General features: G+C 39.1%; 2 protein-coding genes across 2 annotated transcripts; both read left to right on the top strand.

Moving 5' to 3' along the window:
* Window positions 1-816: 816 nt before the first annotated feature.
* On the top strand, window positions 817-9,380 carry LOC137097231 (vomeronasal type-2 receptor 26-like). The gene is made up of 6 exons (XM_067469459.1): window positions 817-959; window positions 1,721-1,898; window positions 3,269-4,114; window positions 5,285-5,512; window positions 6,371-6,497; window positions 8,479-9,380. The coding sequence occupies exons 1-6, from the start codon at window positions 817-819 to the stop codon at window positions 9,378-9,380; spliced, it is 2,424 nt and encodes an 807-aa protein (XP_067325560.1).
* A 4,613-nt stretch (window positions 9,381-13,993) lies between these two features.
* LOC132779230 (vomeronasal type-2 receptor 26-like) lies at window positions 13,994-24,181 on the top strand. The gene is made up of 6 exons (XM_067469458.1): window positions 13,994-14,136; window positions 14,891-15,068; window positions 17,203-18,048; window positions 20,201-20,428; window positions 21,314-21,440; window positions 23,280-24,181. Exons 1-6 carry the CDS (start codon window positions 13,994-13,996, stop codon window positions 24,179-24,181), a joined length of 2,424 nt encoding a protein of 807 aa, XP_067325559.1.
* Window positions 24,182-25,274: the final 1,093 nt, after the last annotated feature.

Raw genomic sequence — 25,274 nt, 5'->3', positions numbered from 1 at the left:
TTCTCCAGAAGTGACCAGAAGACTAATCATGGATGCAAAGAGAGGTTGTGACCATGATTTCAAGGCTGTGATTTGGTACATTGCACATGTTATGATTTTCTTTCCCTTTTCCTAAAGCAGAATAAGGGAGTGGGGGCCTAAAGGAAGGGACCCAACCAAGAAGACTCCATCCAAATGATCTCATCATCGGACAACGACAACAACTAGGGAGAGGAGGCATTGAGTGTTGTCACAGCGTGCGTGAGGGCTTTGGGAGGCAAAAGGGAGGGGGGCATGGCAGTGCTCCTGTTAAGTTTGTTATTACCTGAGAAGACACCTGTCGAGTTGTGATAAACATATTTTTGCAATGCCCCAGAGCATTCCCATTTAGTGATTATCCTATTTGCACTTTCTTCTTCTATGTTCCTGGAGACTCCAGGGAATACTAGTGAAGCAAAGGTTCAGCGTGTGCTCTTTTATACTCAGGACTACATCTTCGTAAGTACAGTGGGATTGATCTATAACTGAAGCTGCACAGGAGTGCATTGCCTTAAATTATACGTATATTGCTAATGTCATTGTAGGTGGAGGAAAAGATGGTTCCATTGCTTTGACTGTGTATATTTCATAGTATACCAAACTGATTTCAAACCAGCAAACCAAAGCAATTTCGAATATGCTGTAATACCAGAGGAGACCTGGAACACAATTTGGGAAGCAATGAATTGTTGTCAAAGTGGAATCTTTCTATGCAAAATCAAGCTAACCATCCAACTTGTTTTCATTCTGCTGGTGTTCAGTCTGCTTCAGGTGGCATGCACAGCTGGTTCATGTGACATGGGTCGATCTCTTCGTATTCATCACAAGTATCACATGTCTGGAGACCTGCACATTGGTGCCATTCTGTCTCAGATTTTTATGTCTTCGGAAGAAATATCCTTTAGACAAGATCCTGTTGGGAAGTCTCAAGGAGATACAGTGTATGAATTTGGTTTTTTCCCTCATATTATTTCATAAGAGAGGTTGGGATCTGTTAAAAATTCAGTTGTTGTAAGGTTGGAGCTGGTTTAAATTGAGGATAGAAAAAGGATTAGAAATTGTACCTAAAATGTAAAAAACGTATTTGCTTGTGGGACTTATTCTATGTAAAATTTGCAAATATGGTCATTGTTTTGTGCAAAAAATATTATATGCAGCATTTTCTATATAGACAATCAAAATGTAGTTTCCTGCACAGAAAATGTAGTTGTCTGCACAAAAATGCCACGTGAGCATGATTTATAAAATTAGTAATAACCCCTGAAAGTCTTCCATAGTTATTCATAACTTTGTTGCTTCCTTTGACAAAGAAAATTAGTAATAAATACCATCCCATGTTTGCAACTTTCTATTGTTTTTATTGCTTTGGGGTCTCTTTTGGGAGAGATTAAGCAGGACAGAGTAATAATTATAATAAGAACAAGAATAATTAGAACACATGAATTCTAATGCACACCTTCTACATCAGTATTGGACTGTATATTTGTAGAAGGCTCAAGCCCATTTTTCTGTATCTGTAGTCAGACATTCTTTAGATAGAAAATGTGCATTAATCTGAAATCTAAGCCTGCTGTTACTGTTGTTTCAGAGTGTTTACTCACAACTACCAACACATCCTGGCCTTGATTTTTGCCATTAAGGAGATCAATGAAAATCCCCTTATCTTACCCAACATCACATTGGGATTCTACATTTACAACAGTCATTTTGTTGCTGGCTTTACTTATCTTGCTTCACTGGAACTCCTTTCTACCTGGGGCAAATTTGTCCCTAACTACAAATGCGACAACCAAGACAACCCAGCAGCAGTCATTGGGGGGCCTATTTCTGATGTCTGTCTTTTCATGGCAGACATCCTGTTAGCCTATAAATTTACACAGGTAAGCTTACCCACAAAACTAAGAGTTTGAAACAACAGGATGTCAATGAGAATTCAATATCTACAGACTCTGAATTTTCTTTTTGTTAATTTTCCCCTAAGCAATTTAAGAAAAATATTGCCTCAGTGTGAGTTGAGACCTTCACTTGTCTTTCATTCTACCATTCTTTCTCTCCTTGGATAAAATAACGGTTAGCTATGGGTTTTCTGGTATGAACAAAACAAGTCACCATCTAGCTTCTATTTGACTGGAAATGATACAAGTTGAAATCAGTTTCTTTGTCACTTAGATTACATCTATGACCTGTACCATGTAAATTAGGGATGGGCAAGCTACAGCATCAGCATTCATAATTTTTGGATCTCATAGCTTAAGTTTCCACTGGATCCTATAAGTAATACAGCAAACCCCTTCCAAGTATGAGTCCTTACATAATATACATGGGCCTTTGTAGAATGTTGTTAAATCCGAGCAGTGAAGTCCCATAAAGTCCCACTTCCCTTGGATAAAATCATTGGGTGATTTTAGGATTTTATCAACCCCCCCCCCCCCCCGCCCCATATCTATCTTCTCTTTTATGATACATCAGGTTAGCTAAATTCTGGAAACGGCACTCATCAGAATGAAGTCTGTCATGGTGGAAAGCCTGTCAATGTTGATAAATTACATGTATGTGATATATCCTAAAATGGATAATTTCCTCACATCCTAGAGAAATTCTGAAATTCCATTTCTGTGGTGTATCCTAAAAAGGATAATTTCCTCACTCGCTAGTTATTTACTCCCCTTGAAAGGATGATTCCTTAGCTTTTGATTGTCATTTGAGGCTCAAGTTAGTCTTGTTACTTTTGACCAGATTTATCTGGTTCATTAGCTCTGACCATTCTTAGGAAGAGATAGCCTGGTCACAGAATTTGCCTCCAAGTTGGTTTACAGTGAAGGATTTCATATTGAGTTGACAATGAACATGGTCCAGGAGATTTAGATAATGTGAAGACTAACATTTTAATTGATATATGGAGATGAATGTTCAATCATTATTTCAAGGTATCAAGGCTTACAATGTTTAAACCAGTCCAATACCATACCAATACCAATAGCATTTCTTTCAAACCTTAGAGGTGCAAATGCTGAATTTTTTTAGAGAAATGTTAAAATATTTTTCTAAGACTATTCCTTTGCTATAACCCATTGTTTTTCCTCTAGTTTTCCTTGCTTTTGATTCCTTTTTTTTTTGGGGGAGGGGGGGGGGAGGGATTGTTATTTCAATACTATGTTGTGACTTAAATAGTAGTGTTATACCAGTAATGTTTAACGAGAAGATGCAATTTTCTAATATAATAATTCTTTCCTTATCTCTAATCCCGAAGATCACGTATGGCTCTTCTCCACTATTGGATAACAAAAAGGAAGCTGCTTTCTTTCACCACATGTTCCCAAATGAGAACCATCAATACACTGGGATTCTCGACTTAATGTTGCATTTCCAGTGGGTGTGGATTGGAGTGATTTATCTGGATAATGAAATAGGACAAAGATTTGTACATGAAGTAATTCCCATGTTCGTGAAAAAAGGTATCTGCTTTGACTTCATAAAAGCCGCAACCAACATTAACTTTTTCAGTGAAATGGAAGCAATGGCAAACAAGTTTATTGAAACATCATACCTCGTTGGGAAAAGTACTGCCAATATAGTGATCCTAAATGGAGAAGTTCACTCAATTCTAGCTTTGAGAATATGGTTAGAAATTCCATTTTTCTATGATTTACCAAGAATAAATAAAGTCTGGATTTTGACAGCTGAAATAGATTTTTCATCGCTCCCAATTCAAAGAGACTGGAACCCGAACTTCATCAATGGGGCTTTATCTGTTTCACTTCTCCCAAAAAAGGTTTCAGGATTCCATGAATTTCTGCAGAACAGAAATCTAGACACAGATGGAGAAGATGGCTTTATTGGGGACTTCTGGCAACAAGCATTCGTGTGTTCATTTCCTGGGCACAATTTAGACGAGTCCCTTGGAAATATCTGCACGGAGGAGGACAAGCTGGAGACTCTTCCTATGTCTGTTTTTGAAATGAGCATGAGCAGCCTTAGCTACAGCATCTACAACGCTGTCTATGCTGTCACACATGCTCTGCATGACATGGATTCATCCAAGTTCAAACACTGGACAACTGGGATCAGAGATCTTCAAAAAATGCAGTCATGGCAGGTAATGGTTGGAGCACAATATAACAGAAGTATCCAGCTTATTTGCATGTGCAGCCCCCAAATTTTCTGGCAAAGGTTGAAGTCTGGTGTCTAGGCACTAGGACTGACTCACCCTCCTTTTACGGTGACTTCATAGCTGATTCTGTGCATATGAAACCTGCAATATATTTAATTCATTTTGTAACTTTGTATGATAGAATCATAAAATTCTGTATCTTTGCATTTCATTTTTTCTGCCTAAGTGTAGTATTTTGTATTTGTCCTTGTTGAAATTCATTTTGTTAGTTTTGGTTCAGCTCCCCAATCTGTTAAGGTCATTTTGAATTCTGATCCTGTGCTCTGGAGTATTAGCTATCCCTCCTAATTTGGTGTCGCCCATCTTGTTTTTGAGAAACACATGCTGGCTTTTAATCATCGCAGCAGTCCTTTCTATCACATGGCCTGTTAACTAATGGGGAACCCATGAGTTTCATAAGGTTTTTATTAGGCAAGGTACAAGGATTGAATGAAAAGTAATGCCTCCACCTTCGTTACTTGGGTTTGGATGGGAATATTTTAATAAATCAAGCACAGAAATAATCCTTAGAATGTGCTCTTTAATTACCACTATTCACTTTTCCACATAATCACCAGACAATTGCATACATTTCTTCTAATGATGAACAAGTTATTTGAAGCTGTCACAGAAGAAGACGACAGTCTGTTTCCGCAACTCATAGTGCACGGATCTTCCGATAGCCAAACAAAGCAATAATGTGACCCACACGTTCTTGTGAAATGTCAATTATGTTTGAAATATCTCTCTGAGTGATACAACGATCACCCTGAATCAATCTGTCAAACTTTTGCTTGTGAAACTCGGTGGTTGCTGTCACAGGACATCCAACTCTTTGTTTGTCATGCAAGTCAGATGTTTCCACCTCAACATCTTTAAACTTACTCGCCCAAAGATGCACAGTACTCACATCAACACAATCACCATAAACTGCTTGCATTCTCTGATGAATCTCCTTTGTGGTGACACCTTCTGCTGTCAAGAATTCAATGACTGCACGTTGCTTAAGTTGCATTGACTGCACAGGGTCGATGTCAAGTGTGAGCTATTACTATCTTGCTTGTTTATTTGGATCGTGAGCATCATTTGTAACTGCATTTTCTCCTCTCTATTTAGCTTCATCACTTCCTAAGAAGTGTTATCTTTAACAACACAGTTGGTGCACAGATTTCCTTTAATAAAAATGGGGAATTAGTAGCTGGGTTTGATATCATCAATTGGGTCACGTTCCCCAACGATACGTTTAATAGAGTGAAAGTGGGAAGGATAGATCCACAGTCTCTACCAACCATTGAGTTCACTGTTCACGAGGATGCCATTGTATGGCCCAGCTGGTTCAATCAGGTAGGGTGTGAATACATTCCATCATGTGATTTCCACCCTCCCCAAAAAGTATGTACAGTATCTCAGTGTCAGAGACCCATATCATGAGCACATCACCTTGATAGGAAAACTATCAGGCAACATGCAAACAAGAGAGTATTCTTCATGAGCTGCAAATACTGCTTTCATTCTTTCTCCTCCACTGAAAAGGTACTCTCTCCTGTTTCCATCAAGCATTTTTGTGAAGGAGGTGGGACCAAAACTAGTGATTTTTTTTTGCAAATATCAGGATCCAGGCAGTCTCAGTCAATTTGTCCAATAATCTAGATGTATACTGTGTAGACCTCTCTATATCACAACCAACACTTTGAATTGGAGAAGTTTTTGTCCCAGTTGAAATTTCGGAACACACCTTAAAGGCAGTTCTTCATGGAGTGTGATCTAATTATCCAAATGAGATGTCACCAAGACATGTGTAACTGACTGTAGATGGATCAGGTTTCTTCAGCATTGGGTGGAGTTGACCTCATAGCCTTTAAGTGTACCAAAGTACACCTGAAAACTGCAGAAGCTTGGGTAATTTTGAGACTAGTAACCATCTGTCTTTCCCTGTAATATTCAAGGCCGAAGCCACACAAGTTGTGTATCTGTGAACCTCCAGTGTGTAACCTCAACTACCACTGAGTGTATCCTGAATGTTTATCTGCCTTTCAACTAACGATGAGTCTTGCCAGACTGATCTTCACTTTCTTTGTCCTCATTCCTATATTGCAGATGCTAGACAAAAGTTTAGACACACAAAGATTCCATGGAATTATATTAGGGGAAGCCAGAGTTGAGGGTCATCACCATGAAATATTTCCCTTTATTTGTTGATAGGCACAACCTCTTTCTCTGTGTAATGACCATTGTTATCCAGGTTACAGTAAAAGAAGGAAGGAAGGGGAGCCATTTTGCTGCTATGATTGTATTCCATGTCCAGAAGGGAAGATTTCCACCCAGAAGGGTAAGAGTGGTCCTCCCTCCCTCCCTCCCTCCCTCCCTATCTTCATATTTCACATGGAATGTGTTTTCTATAACTTTCCTTCACACTCTTCATGTATAAAGAAAAAGGTTGTTATTTTAGTCTATGGGATTAATGTGGACTTTTTTATTTTCAATTTACATATTCATAAAAGCAATGAAACAAATCCATATACATATCTGCATGAACCAATAATTTTTTCTAATTTCTATATTTGTATTTGGTTATACTCTCCCTCCTCCCACCCTCCCAATTTGGTGACTGGAGACATTAATATATTCCTTCCTATTACATTATTTTTCTATTCTTCCTTCTGGCCTAATATTTATCATTTATAAATTTGCTACACAGATTCTAAAAGGTTAAATTATGAAGCCTTCTATAAAAACTTTCCCTTCTTCCTTTTTTTTTTACAAAGTTTAGAAATGCTTCCCAATCTTTGATCAATTTTATATGTTATTTCTTTGTTCATCATTGCTGATTTTCCTATTTATGCTGTGTTTGAAGATGTTAAATCTAGTCTATTGTTGGGAGGTCTCCCTTCTTCCGAAACTGTGTATATAATATTCTTGTTGCTATTATCATGTAGGGCAATATTTTGTAGTTTAATTATTTTGTTTGTTTGTTTGTTTGACATTCCCAATAAAAATTATTCAGGCTCCAATTGTATCTTTGATTGAATTTTTTTGCAATTTTTTTTGTATCTTACCCCTGTTATACAAGACCATCATGTGTGGAAAAATGTTCCTTCCTGTTCTTTATATTTCCAGCACTTTTTGTTTCTTCCCTTGTATGTTTTAGCTAATTTTGCTGGAGTCAGGTTTTGTGTACCTTGCCCCAGAATTCTCTTGTTTTTTTACAGGTCCACCACATGTGGAAGCAAGTTCCTTCCTGTTATTTACATTTCCAGCACTTGTCGTTTCTTCCCTAATATATTTTAGCTAATTTTACTGGGAACAGCTACTACCCATTCATCATTTTAATAAACATTTTCTCTAAGGTCATAGCATTGAATTTTCTTGAAGGCAATAATCCACATTTTCCCCATTTATCAAGTGCTATGTTGTGTCCGACATTTTGTGCCCATTTAATCATACAATCCTTTATCAGTTCTGTTTCATTTCCATTTTCAGTAATACTTTATATATTTTCCCAATAAAGTCTTCTTCATTACTACACAGTTCCCTTTCAAATTCTGATTGGTCTCTTTCAAATCCCATATTTTTTACTGTCTAGTGTAAATCTTTCTTTCAATTGCCTATATCTGTACACTATAGGTTATTTTAGTTTTCAGTGAGAATAATGTGGAGGAATGGACAAAACCTAGCCTCTTTTCCTAGAACAGCACATTAAAACACTCGTTGTAGTAGTAGTTCAATGTGGAGCTGTTGTCTCACTCCAACCCAGCCCAGAAACAACTTAGAGTTAGCGTTCATGGGAATTTATGGGTTGAATGAGTAGAAGTAGAAATTGCATAATTTGAATGAGAAGTACCTCATCCTGGCCTGAAGCTGTGGGTGAGATTGATTACTGCCTTGAATTTCTCCTAGTCTCTTTCTAGTCAATATTCCTTCCAACTGACATAGGATGTGGAAATGTTGACTCCATAGGCTTTACTACAGTCTTTCAACATGATGTTTTGCCTATATCAATTGATTTAAGTGAGGTTGCCATATATATGTCAATGTTTACTTTTCCCCAGATTATGGGTTGAATGAGTAGAAGTAGAAATGGCATAATTTGAACGAGGAGTACTTCATCCTGGCCTGAAGCAGTGGGTGAGATTCATTACTGCCTTGAATTTCTCCTAGTCTCTTTCTAGTCAATATTACTTCCAACTGACATAGGATGTGGAAATGTTGACTCCAAAGGCTTTACTACAGTCTTTCAAAATGATGTTTTGACTATATCATTTGATTTAAGCGAGGTTGCCATATATATTTCAATGTTTACTTTTCCCCAGATGTGGGTGACTGCTTTCAGTGTCCAAAAGATCATTATCCAAACAAGAACAGGGATTTCTGCATCCCCAAATTGTTAACTTTCCTCACATTTGAAGAAGCTCTGGGACCAAGCTTGGCCATCTCTGCTCTTCTCCTGTTTTGTGTGACTGCTGGAGTGCTTGGGATCTTCATCAAATATCGGGACACTCCCATTGTCAAAGCCAATAATCGGACCCTCACCTACACCCTCCTCCTCTCCCTCCTGCTCTCCTTCCTTTGTGTTCTGCTCTTCATTGGACAACCACAGAAGATGACCTGTCTCTTTCGTCAGACAGCTTTTGGCATCATTTTCTCTGTGGCTGTTTCTTCTGTGTTGGCAAAAACTATCACTGTGATTCTTGCTTTCCAAGCCACCAAGCCTGAATCCAAGTTGAGGAAATGGTTGGGGAAAAGAATGGCCACCTCCATTGTTCTTTCCAGCTTGCTCATTCAAGCCACAATTTGTACAGTGTGGCTGTCTACTTTCCCCCCATTTCCTGATCTTGATGTGAACTCAATGGCTGAAGAAGTCATTCTGGAATGTAATGAAGGGTCAATCACCATGTTTTATTGCCTCCTGGGTTTTATGGGTTTCCTTTCTATTTGCAGTTTCACTGTAGCTTTCTTTGCCAGGAAGTTACCCAACAGTTTCAATGAAGCCAAATTTATCACCTTCAGCATGTTGGTCTTCTGCAGTGTGTGGATTTCCTTTGTTCCAACATACTTGAGCACCAAGGGAAAATACATGGTGGCAGTGGAGATCTTCTCAATCTTAGCTTCCAGTGCCGGATTACTAGGTTGTATATTTGTCCCCAAATGCTATATCATTCTCCTGAGGCCTGATTTGAATACAAGGGAGCAAGTAATGAAAAGAAAGCATTAAAGAAAGTTTCTGTTTATACATTTATCATCTTTTTTCTTTTATTTGGAATTTGGTTCCTAAGGTTAATAAAATGTCTTGATGATCAATGACATTCTGGTAGAAGGATGGGTCTTTGTTTTTATTGAAGAATCATAATATGAAAGACCAATATTAGGTTCAGAATTATGCTAATATATAATATATTACACTATCTGAAATATATCATGCTAATTTTATGCTTAAGATGATGCTTTATGTCATTTGTACTCTGGCTGGGGTATGGGCCATTACAAGTCCATGCATCACTATGGAATAGACAACTTGTACACTCATCATGATCATAAAAGACGATCAGGAACACTTGTATAATCTCTATGTGGGGCTGCCTTTGAAGGTAGTTCGGAAGCTTCAACCGGTTCAGAGATTGACGGCCAGATTGCTAACAGGAGCTCCGTACAGAGAGAGATCCATTCCCATGTTGCGGCAGATCCACTGGCTGCTGGTCTGCTTCTGTGCTAAATACAAAGTGTAGCCATTACCTTTAAAGCCCTAAATGACTTGGGTCCAGGCTATTTAATGGTTGACATCTCCTCTCACAAACCAGCCTGGGCACTGCGGTCATCAGCGGAGGCCCTGCTCTCGGTCCCAACCCCATCCCAAGCACGACTGGTGGAAACGTGAGAGAGGGCCTTCTCCGTGGTCCCACTCCAGCTCTGGAATACCCTCCCTAAAGAATTTAAGCTCTGGAACTCCCCTCCCTCTTCTCATTCAGAAAAAAACTGAAGACTACTTTTGCTCACTAGCATATGGAGAGGAGGAGAATTAGATTGTTGAGAGCTCATTGCCGGGCCTCTGGTTGAGAACTATTTGTATTTGGGTTTCCTGGTCCACACCAGCCCAATGACTTCATTTGACTACATAAACAACCCACACCGTTTTGTGAACCCTTGCTGGCTGTTGTACACTAGTATGGATGTTTTGTTTAGATTTATGTTATTATAGAATTTTGTCTGACTGCGTCTAGCTTAATTGATTGATGTCAGGTTTAATTTACTGTTGTTAGGTTTTTAATTTAATGTTAGGTTTTAATGCTACTTTTGTATGTGGGGTTTTCCTGGGATTTCAAGTTAGTATCATGTATTTTACATAAGCATTGAAAGTTATATTGGAATTGGCCTTGATTCCTTAAAAGCCAGTAATTTGAGATATATTTCAGAAGAGCTAAAGATTTAATATATTGTCAAAGGTTTTCATGGCTAGAATCACTGGGCTGTTGTAGGTTTTTCAGGCTATATGGCCATGTTCTGAAAGCATTCTGTCCTGATGTTTTGCCTGCATCTAGGGCAGGCATCCACATAGGTTATGAAGTCTCATAATCGCACAACCTCTGAGGGTGCCTGCCATAGATTCAGGCAAAATGTCAGGAGAGAATGCTTCTAGAACATGGCCATATAGACCAAAAAAAGTCACAACAACCCAGATAAAGCTTTTCTCCTTGGATGGTGACAAAGAAGATTGTCTACCCCACCCCCACCCTCTGCACCCCATCCCATGTTGCCTCTATTGCAATGTAAATAATAAAAAAAGCACATCGGAACTGCTTCTCTTGAGTATTCCTTGCATAAGAAAAGCCTATGAAATTCACTGGTGTCATCATAAGTTGACAGGTGACACACCACACACTTCAGTTGCTCCCACTAAAGATTTTTGTTCCTCATCAGACGTAAGAGCCTTCCTCCTGTCAATAGGTGAGGAATGAATAGATATGAAGATCTACTGCAATCCACTGCAACCCAGTTATAAGAAGATCAAAAGATTAGTGGCAGGGATAGAGCATTTAGAAAAATGCAGTCTTTAAGGCAATGTTTCTCAACCTGGAGGCCAGGACCCTTGGGAGGTGTGTGAGGAGGGGTCAGAGTGGTCAGAGGGGTCACCAAACACCATCTGAAAACACAGTATTTTATGTTGGTCATAGTGCTGCTGCTAATCATTTTTTATTTTCGGTCCACAATTTCCTTGCACTACAGTTGAGAAGCTTGGTTATTGGGTATTAAAAAGTTTGCTCATTTTTTTTTAGAAAAAAACAAAGTTAAATAAAAAGAAATACACAATTGAATGAAACTCAGAAAAACACTTCTTCTGCATCTGATCTCTTATCATAACCCCGTGATGGCGAACCCATGACATGCGTGTCAGTACTGACACACGTAGCCATTCTTACTTGAGGCCTTCATGAAGGGCAGTGGCGCCCTCACTATGGGAGTGTGGGAGACCTTGTGGTGGACAGGATGGCCCAACACATGGACAGCCTACTGCAACAGCCATCTTAGGAGACTGCCATGTGTACAGCAATGGGGGGCAGACTGTAGCAATGGTGACCATTTTTAAGACATAGTATCCTATAAGCAGGCATGTAGCCGGGGGGGGGGGGACTTGAGGGGCTTCAGCCCCCCCCCCCCAAATTCTCATGGTGGTTTGCGAAAAGGCCTTACTGGTGCATTATTTATTCATATCATGATCTAACCACCATACTCAATATATCCCATATGCATGGGGATATTGGGGTAACGATACAAAAGGTTTGCTAGGGTAGACCCTCTTTCACTCAGACTCAGTCCCCCCCCCCCAACAAACCCTCTTTCACTCAGACTCAGCCCCCCCCCCCCAATCGAATTCCTGGCTACAGGCCTGCCTATAAGCATTGTAGGCGCCATAGAGCAAGCATGAGGTCAATAGGGATGGTGGTGATGATGATGATAATGATGATACAACTTTAGCAATGTGTACAAAAATGTGGGGTGGAATAATAATGGCAGAGCATTCTTGGGAATTTCATCTGTGTCTCCGGCCAATCGATTGCCGGTAGCCAAGCAAGCCCTATCATCGCCAACTACATACAAAGGAAAAACAACATCACATTGTGGCTTCAAAGCTATCTTTTGGAAGAAGTGTGGTACAATAGTCTAAGCAAGGGTCCAAGTCAGGGTGGGGACATGGCAGTCATCACTAAACAATTAAGGGAAGGGCATTTAGCTGGGATTGCTAAGACCACAATCTGGTTAAGACTAATCATTTTATTTATTTATCGTATCAAGAGCAAACCAAACTGTTGTATTGCATTCAAAAGGACACAAAGTTTAAAAACTTGGCAATTATATTAAATGTCCTTTGACTAGTAGCTGGTCACTTGGAGTGCTTCTGGTGTTGCTATAAGAAGGTCCTCCAATGTGCATGTGGCAGAGCTCAGGTTGCATTGCAGTAGGTGGTCGGTGGTTTGCTCTTCTCCATACTCGCGTGTCGAGAATTCCACTTTGTAGCCCCATTTCTTAGTTTGGCTCTGCATCTCGTGGTGCCAGAGCACAATCTGTTCAGCGCCTTCCAAGTCGCTCAGTTTTGTGTGTGGCAAGGAGGGAGGCTATTATTTGGTATCAGCCATAGATTGAGGTTCTGGGTTTTAGCCTGCCACTTTTGGACTCTTGCTTGCTGAGGTGTTCCAGAAAGAGTCTCTGTAGATCAACTATTTCTTGATTTAAGTCATTGGAGTGCTGGCTGTTATCCCACTGGGGATGGGCCAGAGATGTCACTGCCTTGGTCCTTTCAATATTGGTTGCTACTTCCCGGCGGATGTCAGAGTCGCAGACACCCCGTGATAATGCGGCCTGTCTGATTAAGAGCCATATTCACTGTTTTAGCATGGTGAGATGTGTTCCACACTGGGCATGCAAAGCACAAAGCGCAAGGGCAGATGTCTTCACTGTATCTGGTTGTGCTCCCCAGGTTGTGCCATTCAGCTTTCGTATGATAATGTTTCTCCAGAAGTGACCAGAAGACAAATCATGGATGCAAAGAGAGGCTGTGACCATGATTTCAAGGCTGTGATTTGGTACATTACACATGTAATGATTTTCTTTCCTTTTCCTAAAGCAGAATAAGGGAGTGGGGGGCCTAAAGGAAGGGACCCAACCAAGAAGACTCCATCCAAATGATCTCATCATCGGACAACGATAACAACTAGGGAGTGGAGGCATTGAGTGTTGTCACAGCGTGCGTGAGGGCTTTGGGAGGCAAAGGGGGGGGGGCGGCATGGCAGTGCTTCTGTTAAATTTGTTATTATCTGAGGAGACACCTGTCGAGTTGTGATAAACATATTTTTGCAATGCCCCAGAGCATTCCCATTTAGTGATTATCCTATTTGCACTTTCTTCTTCTACGTTCCTGGAGACTCCAGGGAATACTAGTGAAGCAAATGTTCAGCCTGTGCTCTTTTATACTCAGGACTACATCTCCGTAAGTTCAGTGGGATTGATCTATAACTGAAGCTGCATAGGAGTGCATTGCCTTAAATTATACTTTTATATTGCTAATGTCATTGGAGTTGTAGATGGAAGAAAAGATGGTTCCATTGCTTTGACTGTGTATATTTCATAGTATACCCAACTGATTTCAAACCAACAAACCAAAGGAATTTCGAATAGGCTGTAATACCAGAGGAGACCTGGATCACAATTTGGGAAGCAATGTATAGTTGTCAAAGTGGAATCTTTCTATGCAAAATCAAGCTATCCATCCAACTCGTTTTCATTCTGCTGGTGTTCAGTCTGTTTCAAGTGGCATGCACAGCTGGTTCATGTGACATGGGTCGATCTCTTCGTATTCATCACAAGTATCGCATGTCTGGAGACCTGCACATTGGTGCCATTCTGTCTCAGATTTTTATGTCTTCAGAAGAGATATCCTTTAGACAAGATCCTGTTGGGAAATCTCAAGGAGATACAATGTATGAATTTGGTTTTTCCCCTCATATTATTTCATGCAGTACTTTAGATATAAGAGAGGTTGAGATCTGTTAAAAATTCAGTTGTTATAATGTTGGAAGTGGTTCAAATTGAGGATAGAAAAAAATATTAGAAAATATACAAAAATGTAAAAAAAAGTGTGTAAAATTTGCAAATACAGTCATTATTTTGTACAACAACAATTATGTGCAGCATTTTCTGTACAGACACTCAAAATGTAGTTTCCTGCACAGAAAATGTGGTTGTCTGCACAAAAATGCCACGTGAGCATGATTTATAAAATTAGCAATGACCTGGTAAAGTATTTCATGGTTATATGTGACTTTGTTGTTTCCATTGAAAAAGAAAATTAGTAATAAATATCACCCCATGTTTGTAATATTGCATTGTTTTTATTGCGTTTGGGTCTCTTTTTAGAGAGATTAAGCAGGATAGAGTGATCTTTATAATAAGAATAATTAGAACACACCTTCTTCATCAGTATTGGACTGTATATTTGTAGAAGGCTCAAGCCCATGTTTCTGTATCTGTAGTCAGACATTCTTCAATATATTTTAGTGCAAAGCAGATAGAAAATGTGTACTAATCTGAAATATAAATCCATTGTTACTGTTATTTCAGAGTGTTTACTCACAACTACCAACACATCCTGGCCTTGATTTTCGCCATTAAGGAGATCAATGAAAATTCCCTTATCTTACCCAACATCACATTGGGATTCTTCATTTACAACAGTAATTTTCTTGCCGATTTGACATATCTCGCTTCACTGGAACTCCTTTCTACCTGGGGCAAATTTGTCCCTAACTACAAATGCGACAACCAAGACAACCCAGCAGCAGTCATTGGGGGACCTACTTCTAATGTCTGTCTTTTCATGGCAGATATCCTGTTAGCCTATAAATTTACACAGGTAAGCTTACCCACAAAACTAAGAGCTTGAAACAACAGGATTTCAATGAGTATTCAATATCTACAGACCCTGAATTTATTTATTGTTAATTTTCCTCTAAGCAATCTAGAAAAAATATTGCCTCAATGTGAGTTCAGACCTTCACTTATTTTTCATTCTGCCATTCTTTCAATGCTTGGACAAAATAACTGCTAGCAATGGGTTTTCTGATGTGAACAAAACAACTTGATTCTGAAATTATTAATGCTAGACCATGCAGTAGTAGCTAGTGCATTACATATCAATGAGGCAGCTGATTTGATGCAGTTTGAGTATGAAAATATAACAATTTATATCAAAATAAATGTCCCACAGACATGGAAGGCACCTGTCTCTCAATAGGAAGTTTCAGGTAAGGCTATATATTTTTTCTATTTTTGTTACTTGTGTTGTTTCTCTGTGCTTTGGTCATCTGTAATGGAAAAAACATGGTGTTGGGAGGCCTAAAAGATATTGATGTGTCCTTCCAGTAGCCGATATGTTTGGGCAGCAATAACAAACTCATAACACATCGTTCCACCATATTTTTCAACACATCACCATCTAGCTTCCTGGCATAGCATCATTGATACCACTTAGATCTTAGATTACCTCTTTGACTTGTTCCATGTAGATTAGGGATGGTCAAGCTACAGCATCATGTTTTGGGGTGACATTTATATTTATTGGACCTCACAGCTCAATTTCCACGGAATTTTAAGTCAATTCCCCCAATATCTATCTTCTCCTCTACTATACATTAGGTTAGCCAATGTGGCACAGCTGGCTGGGAGTCAGCTGCATTAAGATCACTACTGACCGAAATGTCATGAATTCGAAGCCAGCCCGGGTCGGAGTGAGGTCCCAACCAAAAATTGTGTCGTTTGTTGTCAACCTTTGCAGCCCGAAAGACAGTTGCATCTGTCAAGTAGGAATTTAGGTACAACTTACATGGGAAGGCTAATTTAACTGATTTACGAGGCCATAAAAATCTCCTGGAACTATGCAAAAAAATGAGGAAAGTACTTCATCAGTGTCACAAATAGACGGTGAAGCGGCAGTTCCCCTGGTGGCCAGAAGCTGGAATGTTAAATAGCCTCTGAGTGTCTGTCTATATATGTTGTATGTCTATGGCATTGAATGTTTGCCATGTATATGTACATTGTAATCCGCCCTGAGTCCCCCGCGGGGTGAGAGGGCGGAATATAAATACTGTAAATAAATGAATAATAATAATAATTATTATTATTATTTATTTATTTGATCAGTCATATGACCATTTCAAAATAGAACATGAGTAAAAAAAAAACAAGGCAAAAGGGTGAGGACAGCAGCTGACCTTCTATTTATACTCAGAATCTTATTTTCCTGGTTCTTCTTTCAGGAAATCGGCTCTTTCCTTAATAGCTTTCAGAATAAAAAGGCTTACTCTGATTATGCTGGATCTTTCCTGCCCTTGCAAGAGGGATGTCAGAATATCATTTCAGTTGAGGGACCTTCAATTGGATAATATTGGATGTAAATATCTGTCTCACTTCTCAGCCTTTTGGCTAAGATCAAGTGTAGAAAAATAAATGAATAATAGATAAACTTGTGGAAATAACAATCATCAGAAAGCAGTTTGTTAAAGTGGAAAGTCTGTCAATGTTCAGAAGTGCCATGTATGTGGTATATCCTAAAAAGGGATAGAATTTGCCTCCAAGTTGGTTTACAGTGATGGATTTCATATTGAGTTGACATTGAAGATGGTCCAGGAGATTCCGGTAATGCAAAATGTTAAGACTAACATTTTAATTGATATAGGGAAATTGATGTTCAATCTCTATTTCAAAGTACCGAGGCTTACCAAGTTCAAATCAATCAATCAATCAAATCAATCCAATGCCATTCCTTTTAAATCTTAGAGGTGCAAACACTGAATTTTTTTAAAGAAATGTTAAAATATTTTTCTAGAATTATTCCTTTGCTATAACTCATTGCTTTTGATTTCTTTTGGGGGGAGTTTGCTATTTCAATACTATGTTGTGATTTAAACAGTACTGATCCAACAGTACTGTTTAACAAGTAGATGTAATTTCCTAATTTAATAATTGTCTCCTTATCTCTCACCCTGAAGATCACGTATGGCTCTGCTCCACTAATGGATAACAAAAAGGAAGCTGTTTTCTTTCACCACATGTTCCCAAATGAGAACCATCAATACACTGGGATTCTTAACTTAATGTTGCATTTCCAGTGGACGTGGATTGGAGTAATTTATCTGGATAATGAAATAGGACAAAGATTTGTACATAAAGTAATTCCCATGTTCGTGAAAAAAGGTATCTGCTTTGACTTCATAAGAGCTGCATCCCACATTGACTTTTTCAGTGAAATTGAAACAATGGTGAACAAGTTGATTGAAACATCATACCTCATTGGGAAAAGTACTGCCAATGTAGTGATACTAAATGGAGAAGTTCATACAATTCTAGCTTTGAGAATATGGTTTGAAATTCCATTTTTCTGTGATTCACCAAAAATAAATAAAGTCTGGATTTTGACAGCTGAAATAGATTTTTCATCACTCCCAATTCAAAGAGACTGGAACCCGAACTTCATCAATGGGGCCTTATCTGTTTCACTTCTCCCAAAAAAGGTTTCAGGATTCCATGAATTTCTGCAGAACCGAAAACCAGGCACAGATGGAGAAGATGGCTTTATTGGGGACTTCTGGCAACAAGCATTCGTGTGTTCATTTCCTGGGCCCAATTTAGACGAGTCCCTTGAAAATATCTGCACGGAGGAGGACAAGCTGGAGACTCTTCCTATGTCTGTTTTTGAAATGAGCATGAGCAGCCTTAGCTACAGCATCTACAACGCTGTCTATGCTGTCACACATGCTCTGCATGATATGGATTCATCAAAGTTCAGACATGGAACAACTGGGATCAGAGATCTTCAAAAAATGCAGTCATGGCAGGTAATGGTTGGAGCACAATATAACAGAAGTATCCAGTTTATTTGCATGTGCAACCCCCAAATTTTCTGGCAAAGGTTGAAATCTGGCGTCTAGGCACTAGGACTGACTCACCCTCCTTTTACAGTGACTTCATAGCTGCTTCTGTGCATATAAAAATGGCAATATATTTAATTCATTTTGTAACTTCGTATCATAGAACAATAGAGTTGGAAGAAACCACATGGGCCATCATGTCCAACCCCCTGCCATGCAGAAAAAGCGCAGTCAAACTATCCCTGGCGGATTGCCATCCAGCCTTTGTTGAAACATTTTCAAGGAAGGAGCTTCCCCCATATTCCAAGGCAAAGAGTTCCATTGTTGAACAGCTCATACAGTCAGGAAGTTCTTCCTAATGTTCAGGTGGAATCTCCTTTCCTGTAATTTGAACCCATTGCTCCTAGTCCTAGATTCAAGGGCAGCAGAAAACAAGTCTGCTTCCTCTTCTTTATGTCACCCTTTCACATATTTATACATGGCTATCATGTCTCCTCTTAACCTTCTCTTCTGCAAGCTTAACATACCCAGTTCTTTAAAACACTCCTCATAGGGATTCATGGTCTTCAGACCTTTGATCATAGTTGGCCTCCTCTGAACACTTTCTAGCTTGTTAATATCTCCTTTGAACTGTGGTGCCCAGAACTGGACACAATATTTCAGGTGAGGTCTAACCAAAGCAGAATACAAAGGCACCATGACTTCCCTCAATCTAGACACTAGACCCCTTTTGGTGCAGCCCAAAATCCCATTTGCTTTTTAACTGCTGCATCACACTATAGGTTCATGTTCAACTTGTCCACAAGGACTCTGAGATCTCTCGCGCATGGACTGTCAAGCATCAACCCATTCTATATCTTTGCAGTTCGTTTTTTCTGCCTAAGTGTAGTATCTTACATTTGTCCTTGTTGAAATTCATTATTTTAATTTTGGTTCAGTTCTCTAAACTATTAAGGTCATTTTGAATTTTGATCCTATCTTCTGGAGTCTTAGCTGTCATCTGCAGATTTCAAAAGCATGTCCTCTAAACCTTCATCCAAGTCATTAATAACGATGTTGAACACTAGTACTGTGCCCGGGACTGAACCATGTGGCACTCCACTAGTCACTTCTTTCTAGGATGAAGAGCAACCACTGGTGAGCACCCTTTAATTAAGATCAACCTAATAGTAGCATTGCCTAGCCCACATTTCACTAGCTTGCTTGCAAGAAGGTCAGGGGGAAAATTGGTTGAAGACTTTACTGAAATCAAGATATGCTACATCCACAGCATTCCCTGCATCTACCAAGCTTCTAACTATCAAAAAATAGAGATAAGATTAGTCTGGCATGACTTGTTTTTGAGAAACCAATGTTGACTTTTAGTAATCAGAGCATTCCTTTCTAAGTTATTATTGTGTACTTTGGTATTATACTTTGTGTAAATTTAGTCTATGCATACATAATATCAGTAAAAGTATGTGATATGATATGATAACGTCCTTTTCATTTTTATTTCATTTTATCTATTTTTACCAAGTTACTAGAGCAAGTGGACAATGCATCTGTCTGTCTTTGCATTCTGTATTGATAACAAACTGCCTCTGAAAAAAACTTCTCAGGCTTGCCTTAAGGTTGCCATAGGTAGTAGACACAACACACAGCAAAAAAAGACACGATACCTTTTCTGAGTAATGGAGAACACACTGTAAATATTGCTTCATATTCCCTATGACCCATGTTTCTTATTTCAGTGTATGTGCATATCACATTGCCTGTTAACTAATGGAAAAACCATGAGTTTCATAAGGCCTTTGTAGGCAAGATAGACTCTGATGGTTCTACCATTTCCTTCCTCTGAAATAGTGCCAGATATTCATTGGTCTTTTAACAACCAAGCACTATCCAGGGCTGACCCTGTTGAGCATCCAAGATCATGTTCGTGGAAAATGTGGGCACACTGCTCTGTGTACTAGCTTTATATAGAATAGCATATTAGTATAACCAAAAAAAACCTGTACCTTCTATAAGGATACATAAGATCTGTTAAGTTTCGATGTCAGCTGTGACAATTACTATTTTGTTTGTTTATTTGGATCGTGAGCATCATTTGTAACTGCCTTTTCTCCTCTCTATTTAGCTTCATCACTTCCTAAAAAGTGTTATCTTTAACAACACAGTTGGAGAAAAGATTTCCTTTAATACAAATGGGGAATTAGAAGCTGGGTTTGATATCATCAATTGGGTCACGTTCCCCAACGAGACGTTTAATAGAGTGAAAGTGGGAAGGATAGAACCGCAGTCTCTACCAATTAGTGAGTTCACTGTTCACAAGGATGCCATTGTATGGCCCAACTTGTTCAATCAGGTAGGATGTAAATAAATTCCATTATGTTATTTCCACCCTCCCCAAGAAGTATGTACTGTATCTTGGTGTAAGAGACCCATATCATAAGCACGTCATCTTGATAGGAAAACTATCAGGCAACATTCAAACCAGAGAGAATTCTTCATGAGCTGCAAATCCTTCTTTCATTCTTTCTCCTCCACTGAAAAGGTCCTCTCTCCTGTTTCCACAAAGGGTATTTGTGAAGGTGGTGGGACCAAAAGTAGTAGACTTTTTTGCATATATCAGGATCCAGGCAGTCTCAGACAGGTAGATATGGTTAGTCCAATAATCTAGATTAATGCTGTGTAGACTTTTCTACATCACAACCAACATTTTGAATTCTGAAGCTCACAGATTTACAGGAGTTACTCTTTGTCCCAGCTGAAATTTCGGAACACTCTTTAAAGTCAACCCTTCATGGAGTGTGATATAATCAACCAAATGAGAGGTCATCAAGGCATGTGCAACTGTGGGTGGGTCAGGTTTCTTCAGTAATGGGTGGAGTTGGTCCCATAGCCTTTAAGTATACCAAAACACACCTGGAAACTGCAGAAGCTTGGGTAATTTTGAGACTAGTAGCCATCTGTCTTGCACTGCAATATTCAAGGCCGAAGCCACACAAGTTGTGTATCTGTGAACCTCCAGTGTAACCTCAACTACCACTGAGTGTATCCTGAATGTTTATCTGGCTTTCAACTAACGATTTATCTTGCCAGACTGATCTTCACTTTCTTTGCCCTCATCCCTGTATTGCAGATGCTAGACAAAAGTTTAGACTCAGACAGATTCCATGGAATTATATTGGGAGTGGGGGACAGAGTTGAGGGTCATCACCATGAAATATTTCCCTTTATTTGTTGGTAGGCACAACCTCTTTCTCTGTGTAATGACCATTGTTATCCAGGTTACAGTAAAAGAAAGAAGGAAGGGGAGCCATTTTGCTGCTATGATTGTATTCCATGTCCAGAAGGGAAGATTTCTACCCAGAAGGGTAAGAGTGGTCCTCCCTCCCTCCCTCCCTCCATATCTTCATATTTCACATGGAATGTGTTTTCTATAACTTTCCTTCACACTCTATGTGTATAAAGTAAAAAGTTGTTATTTTAGTTTATGGGATCAATGTGGGTTTTTTATTTTCAATTTACATATTCATAAAAGCAATGAAACAAATTCATATACATATCTGCATGAAACAATACAATACTTCCTAATATTTATATTCATATTTGGTTATACTCTCCCTCCTCCCACCCTCCCAATTTAGTGACTTCCCATCCCTTGAGCTGTAGGCATTCATTCCTTCCTATTACATTGTTTGTCTATTCTTCCTTCTGGCTTGATATTTGTTCCCTGCAGAGATTCTAAAGATAAAATTATGAAGCCTTCTATAAAAACTTTTAGTTCCTTCTTTCTTTTAAACAAAGTTTAGAAATGGTTCCCAATCCTTGATAAATTTTAGTGTCTTTTTCTGTTCATCACTGCTAATTTGCCATTTATTTTAAAGGCTTTAATCATCTACTCTATTGTCCGGAGGTCTTGCTTCTTCCAAAACTGAGCATATAATATTCTTGCTGCTATTATCATGTAGGGCAATATCTTGTAGTTTAATGATTTTGTTTGTTTATTTGTCATTCCCACTAAAAATAAATTGGACATGAATTGTATCTTTAATTGAAAAAAAATTGTACCTTACTCCTTTTATACAAGACCATCACATGTGGAAGAATGTTCTTTATATTTCCAGCACTTTTTGTTTCTTCCCTTGTACATTTTAGCTAATTTTGCTAGGGTCAGGGTTTTTAAGCTTTGCCCCAGAATTCACTTGCTTTTTTAGAGATCCATAACATGTGGACAAAAGTTCCTTCCTGTTATTTACATTTCCAATTGAGCCCCCTGTAGCACAGTGGGTTAAACCCTTGTGCCGGCAGGACTGAAGACCGACAGATCAGAGGTTCGAATCCGGGAAGAGCACGGATGAGCTCCCTCTGTCAGCTCCAGCTCCCCAGGTGGGGACATGAGAGCAGCCTCCCACTAAGATGGTAAAACATCAAAATATCCAGGCATTCCCTGAGCAATGTCCTTGCAGATGGCCAATTCTCTCATACCAGAAGCGACTTACAGTATCTCAAGTCACTCCTGACAGGAAAAAGAATAACATTTCCAGCACTTGTTGTTTTTCCCCTAATACATTGTAGCTAATTTTGCTGAGATCAAGTACCACCTGTTCATCATTTTATTTAAAAAATCTTTTTCCATTTCCTTTTTCAGTAATACTTTATATATTTTTCCAATAAGATGTTCTTCATTAGTACACAGTTCCTTTTCAAATTCTGATTGGTCTCTTTCAAATCCCATATTTTTACAGTCAAATGTAAATTTTTGAGTTGCCTATATCTGTGTCACTGTGGGTTATTTTAGTTTTCAGAGGGAATAATGTGGAGGAATGGACAATACCTAACCTCTTCTCCTAGAACAGCACATTAAAACACTTGTGGCAGTAGCTCAATGTGGAGCTGTTGTCTCACTCCAGCCCAGCCCAGAAAGAACTTAGAGTTGGGGTTCATAGGGATTTATGGGTAGTCTGAGTAGAAGTAGAAAAGGCATAATTTGACCGAGGAGTACCTCATCCTGGCCTGAAGCAGTGGGTGAGATTGATTACTGCCTTGGATTTCTCCTAGTCTCTTTCTAGTCAATATTGCTTCCAACTGACATAGGTTGTGGAAATGTTGACTCCAAAGGCTTTACTACAGTCTTTCAAAATGATGTTTTGACTATATCAATTGATTTAAGTGAGGTCACCATATATATGTCAATTTTTACTTTTCTCCAGATGTGGATACCTGCTTTCAGTGTCCAAAAGATCATTACCCAAACAAGTGCAGGGATTTCTGCGTCCCCAAATCTCTAACTTTTCTCACTTTTGAAGAAGCTCTGGGGACAAGCTTGGCCATCTCTGCTGTTCTCCTATTTTGTGTGACAGCTGGAGTGCTTGGGATCTTCATCAAATATCGGGACACTCCCATTGTCAAAGCCAATAATCGGACCCTCACCTACACCCTCCTCCTCTCCCTCCTGCTCTCCTTCCTTTGTGCTCTGCTGTTCGTTGGACAACCACAGAAGGTGACCTGTCTCTTTCGTCAGACAGCTTTTGGCATCATCTTCTCTGTGGCTGTTTCTTCTGTGTTGGCAAAAACTATCACTGTGATTCTTGCTTTCCAAGCCACCAAACCTGAATCCAAGTTGAGGAAATGGTTGGGGAAAAGAATGGCCACCTCCATTGTTCTTTCCAGCTTGCTCATTCAAGCCACAATTTGTACAGTGTGGCTGTCTACTTTCCCCCCATTTCCTGATCTTGATGTGAACTCAATGGCTGAAGAAGTCATTCTGGAATGTAATGAAGGGTCAATCACCATGTTTTATTGCCTCCTGGGTTTTATGGGTTCCCTGTCTATTTGCAGTTTCACTGCTGCTTTCTTTGCCAGGAAGTTACCCAACAGTTTCAATGAAGCCAAGTTCATCACCTTCAGCATGTTGGTCTTCTGCAGTGTATGGATTTCTTTTGTTCCAACATACTTGAGCACCAAAGGAAAATACATGGTGGCAGTGGAGATATTCTCAATCTTAGCTTCCAGTGCCGGGTTACTAGGTTTTATATTTGTCCCCAAATGCTATATCATTCTTCTGAGGCCTGATTTGAATACAAGAGAGCAAGTAATGAAAAGAAGGCATTAAAGAACGTTTCTGTTTGTACATTTACCATGTTTTTTAACAGTTTTATATCTGACATTGAATTTCTGCTGTTTTTGTTGGTTGTGAACCGCTGTGAGTCGCCTTCGGGCTGAGAACAGCAGTATATAAGTAAATAAATAAATAAATAAATAATTTATCATCTTTTGTTTTTTATTTGGAATTTGGTTCCTAAGGTTAATAAAATGTCCTGATGATCGATGATATTCTGGTACAGAAGATATATATATATATATATATATATATATATATATATATATATATATATAGTTCATTTGTGGGATTAGCATAACTCAAAAATCACTGGATGAATTGACAACAAATTGGACACAATACATGTATCAGGCCAACGAGTGACCATCGCTCATAAAAACACTGAAAAACACAGCAGAAGAGACTTTAAAAGCCAAAAAATAAAAAATACATTACAACGCATGCGCAAAACCACATATATACACAAAGACACATATATATACATATATACACAAAGACATACACACACATTATGAGGAATACATATATGATATATATGTAATCTTCATAATTTCATCCAAAGGATGGGTCCCAGTCTTAGTTTGTATTGAAGAATCAGAATATGAAAGACCAATATTAGGTTTAGAATGATGCTAATGTATAGTATATTCCACTATCTGAAATATATCATGCTAATTTCTCTTATGCTTAAGATCATGTTTTATGGTCATTTGTAGTCTCGCTTTGGTATGGGCCATGACAAGTCCATGCATCACTAGGGAATTGACAACTTGTACACTCATCATGATCATAACAGATGGTCAGGGACACCTGTATCATCTCTATGTGGAGCTGGCTGCTTTTGAAGATAGTTTGGAAGCTTCATCTGGTTCACAGATCAGCAGCCAGATTGCTAACAGGAGCTCCGTAGAGGGAGAGATCCACTCCCATTTTGCGGCAGCTACACTGGCTGCCAGTCTGCTTCCGTGCTAAGTACAAAGTGCTGGTCATTACATTTAAAGCCCTAAAAGGTTGGGGTCCACGCTATTTGACCGATTGCATCTCCTCTTACAAACCAGCCCACTGTGGTCATCGGAGGAGGCCC

This window comes from Anolis sagrei, chromosome 6 (assembly GCF_037176765.1).
Source record: "Anolis sagrei isolate rAnoSag1 chromosome 6, rAnoSag1.mat, whole genome shotgun sequence".
NCBI lineage: Eukaryota > Metazoa > Chordata > Lepidosauria > Squamata > Dactyloidae > Anolis > Anolis sagrei.
Note: the sequence above shows the minus strand (reverse complement) of the source record. Positions and strands in the feature narration are given on the sequence as shown.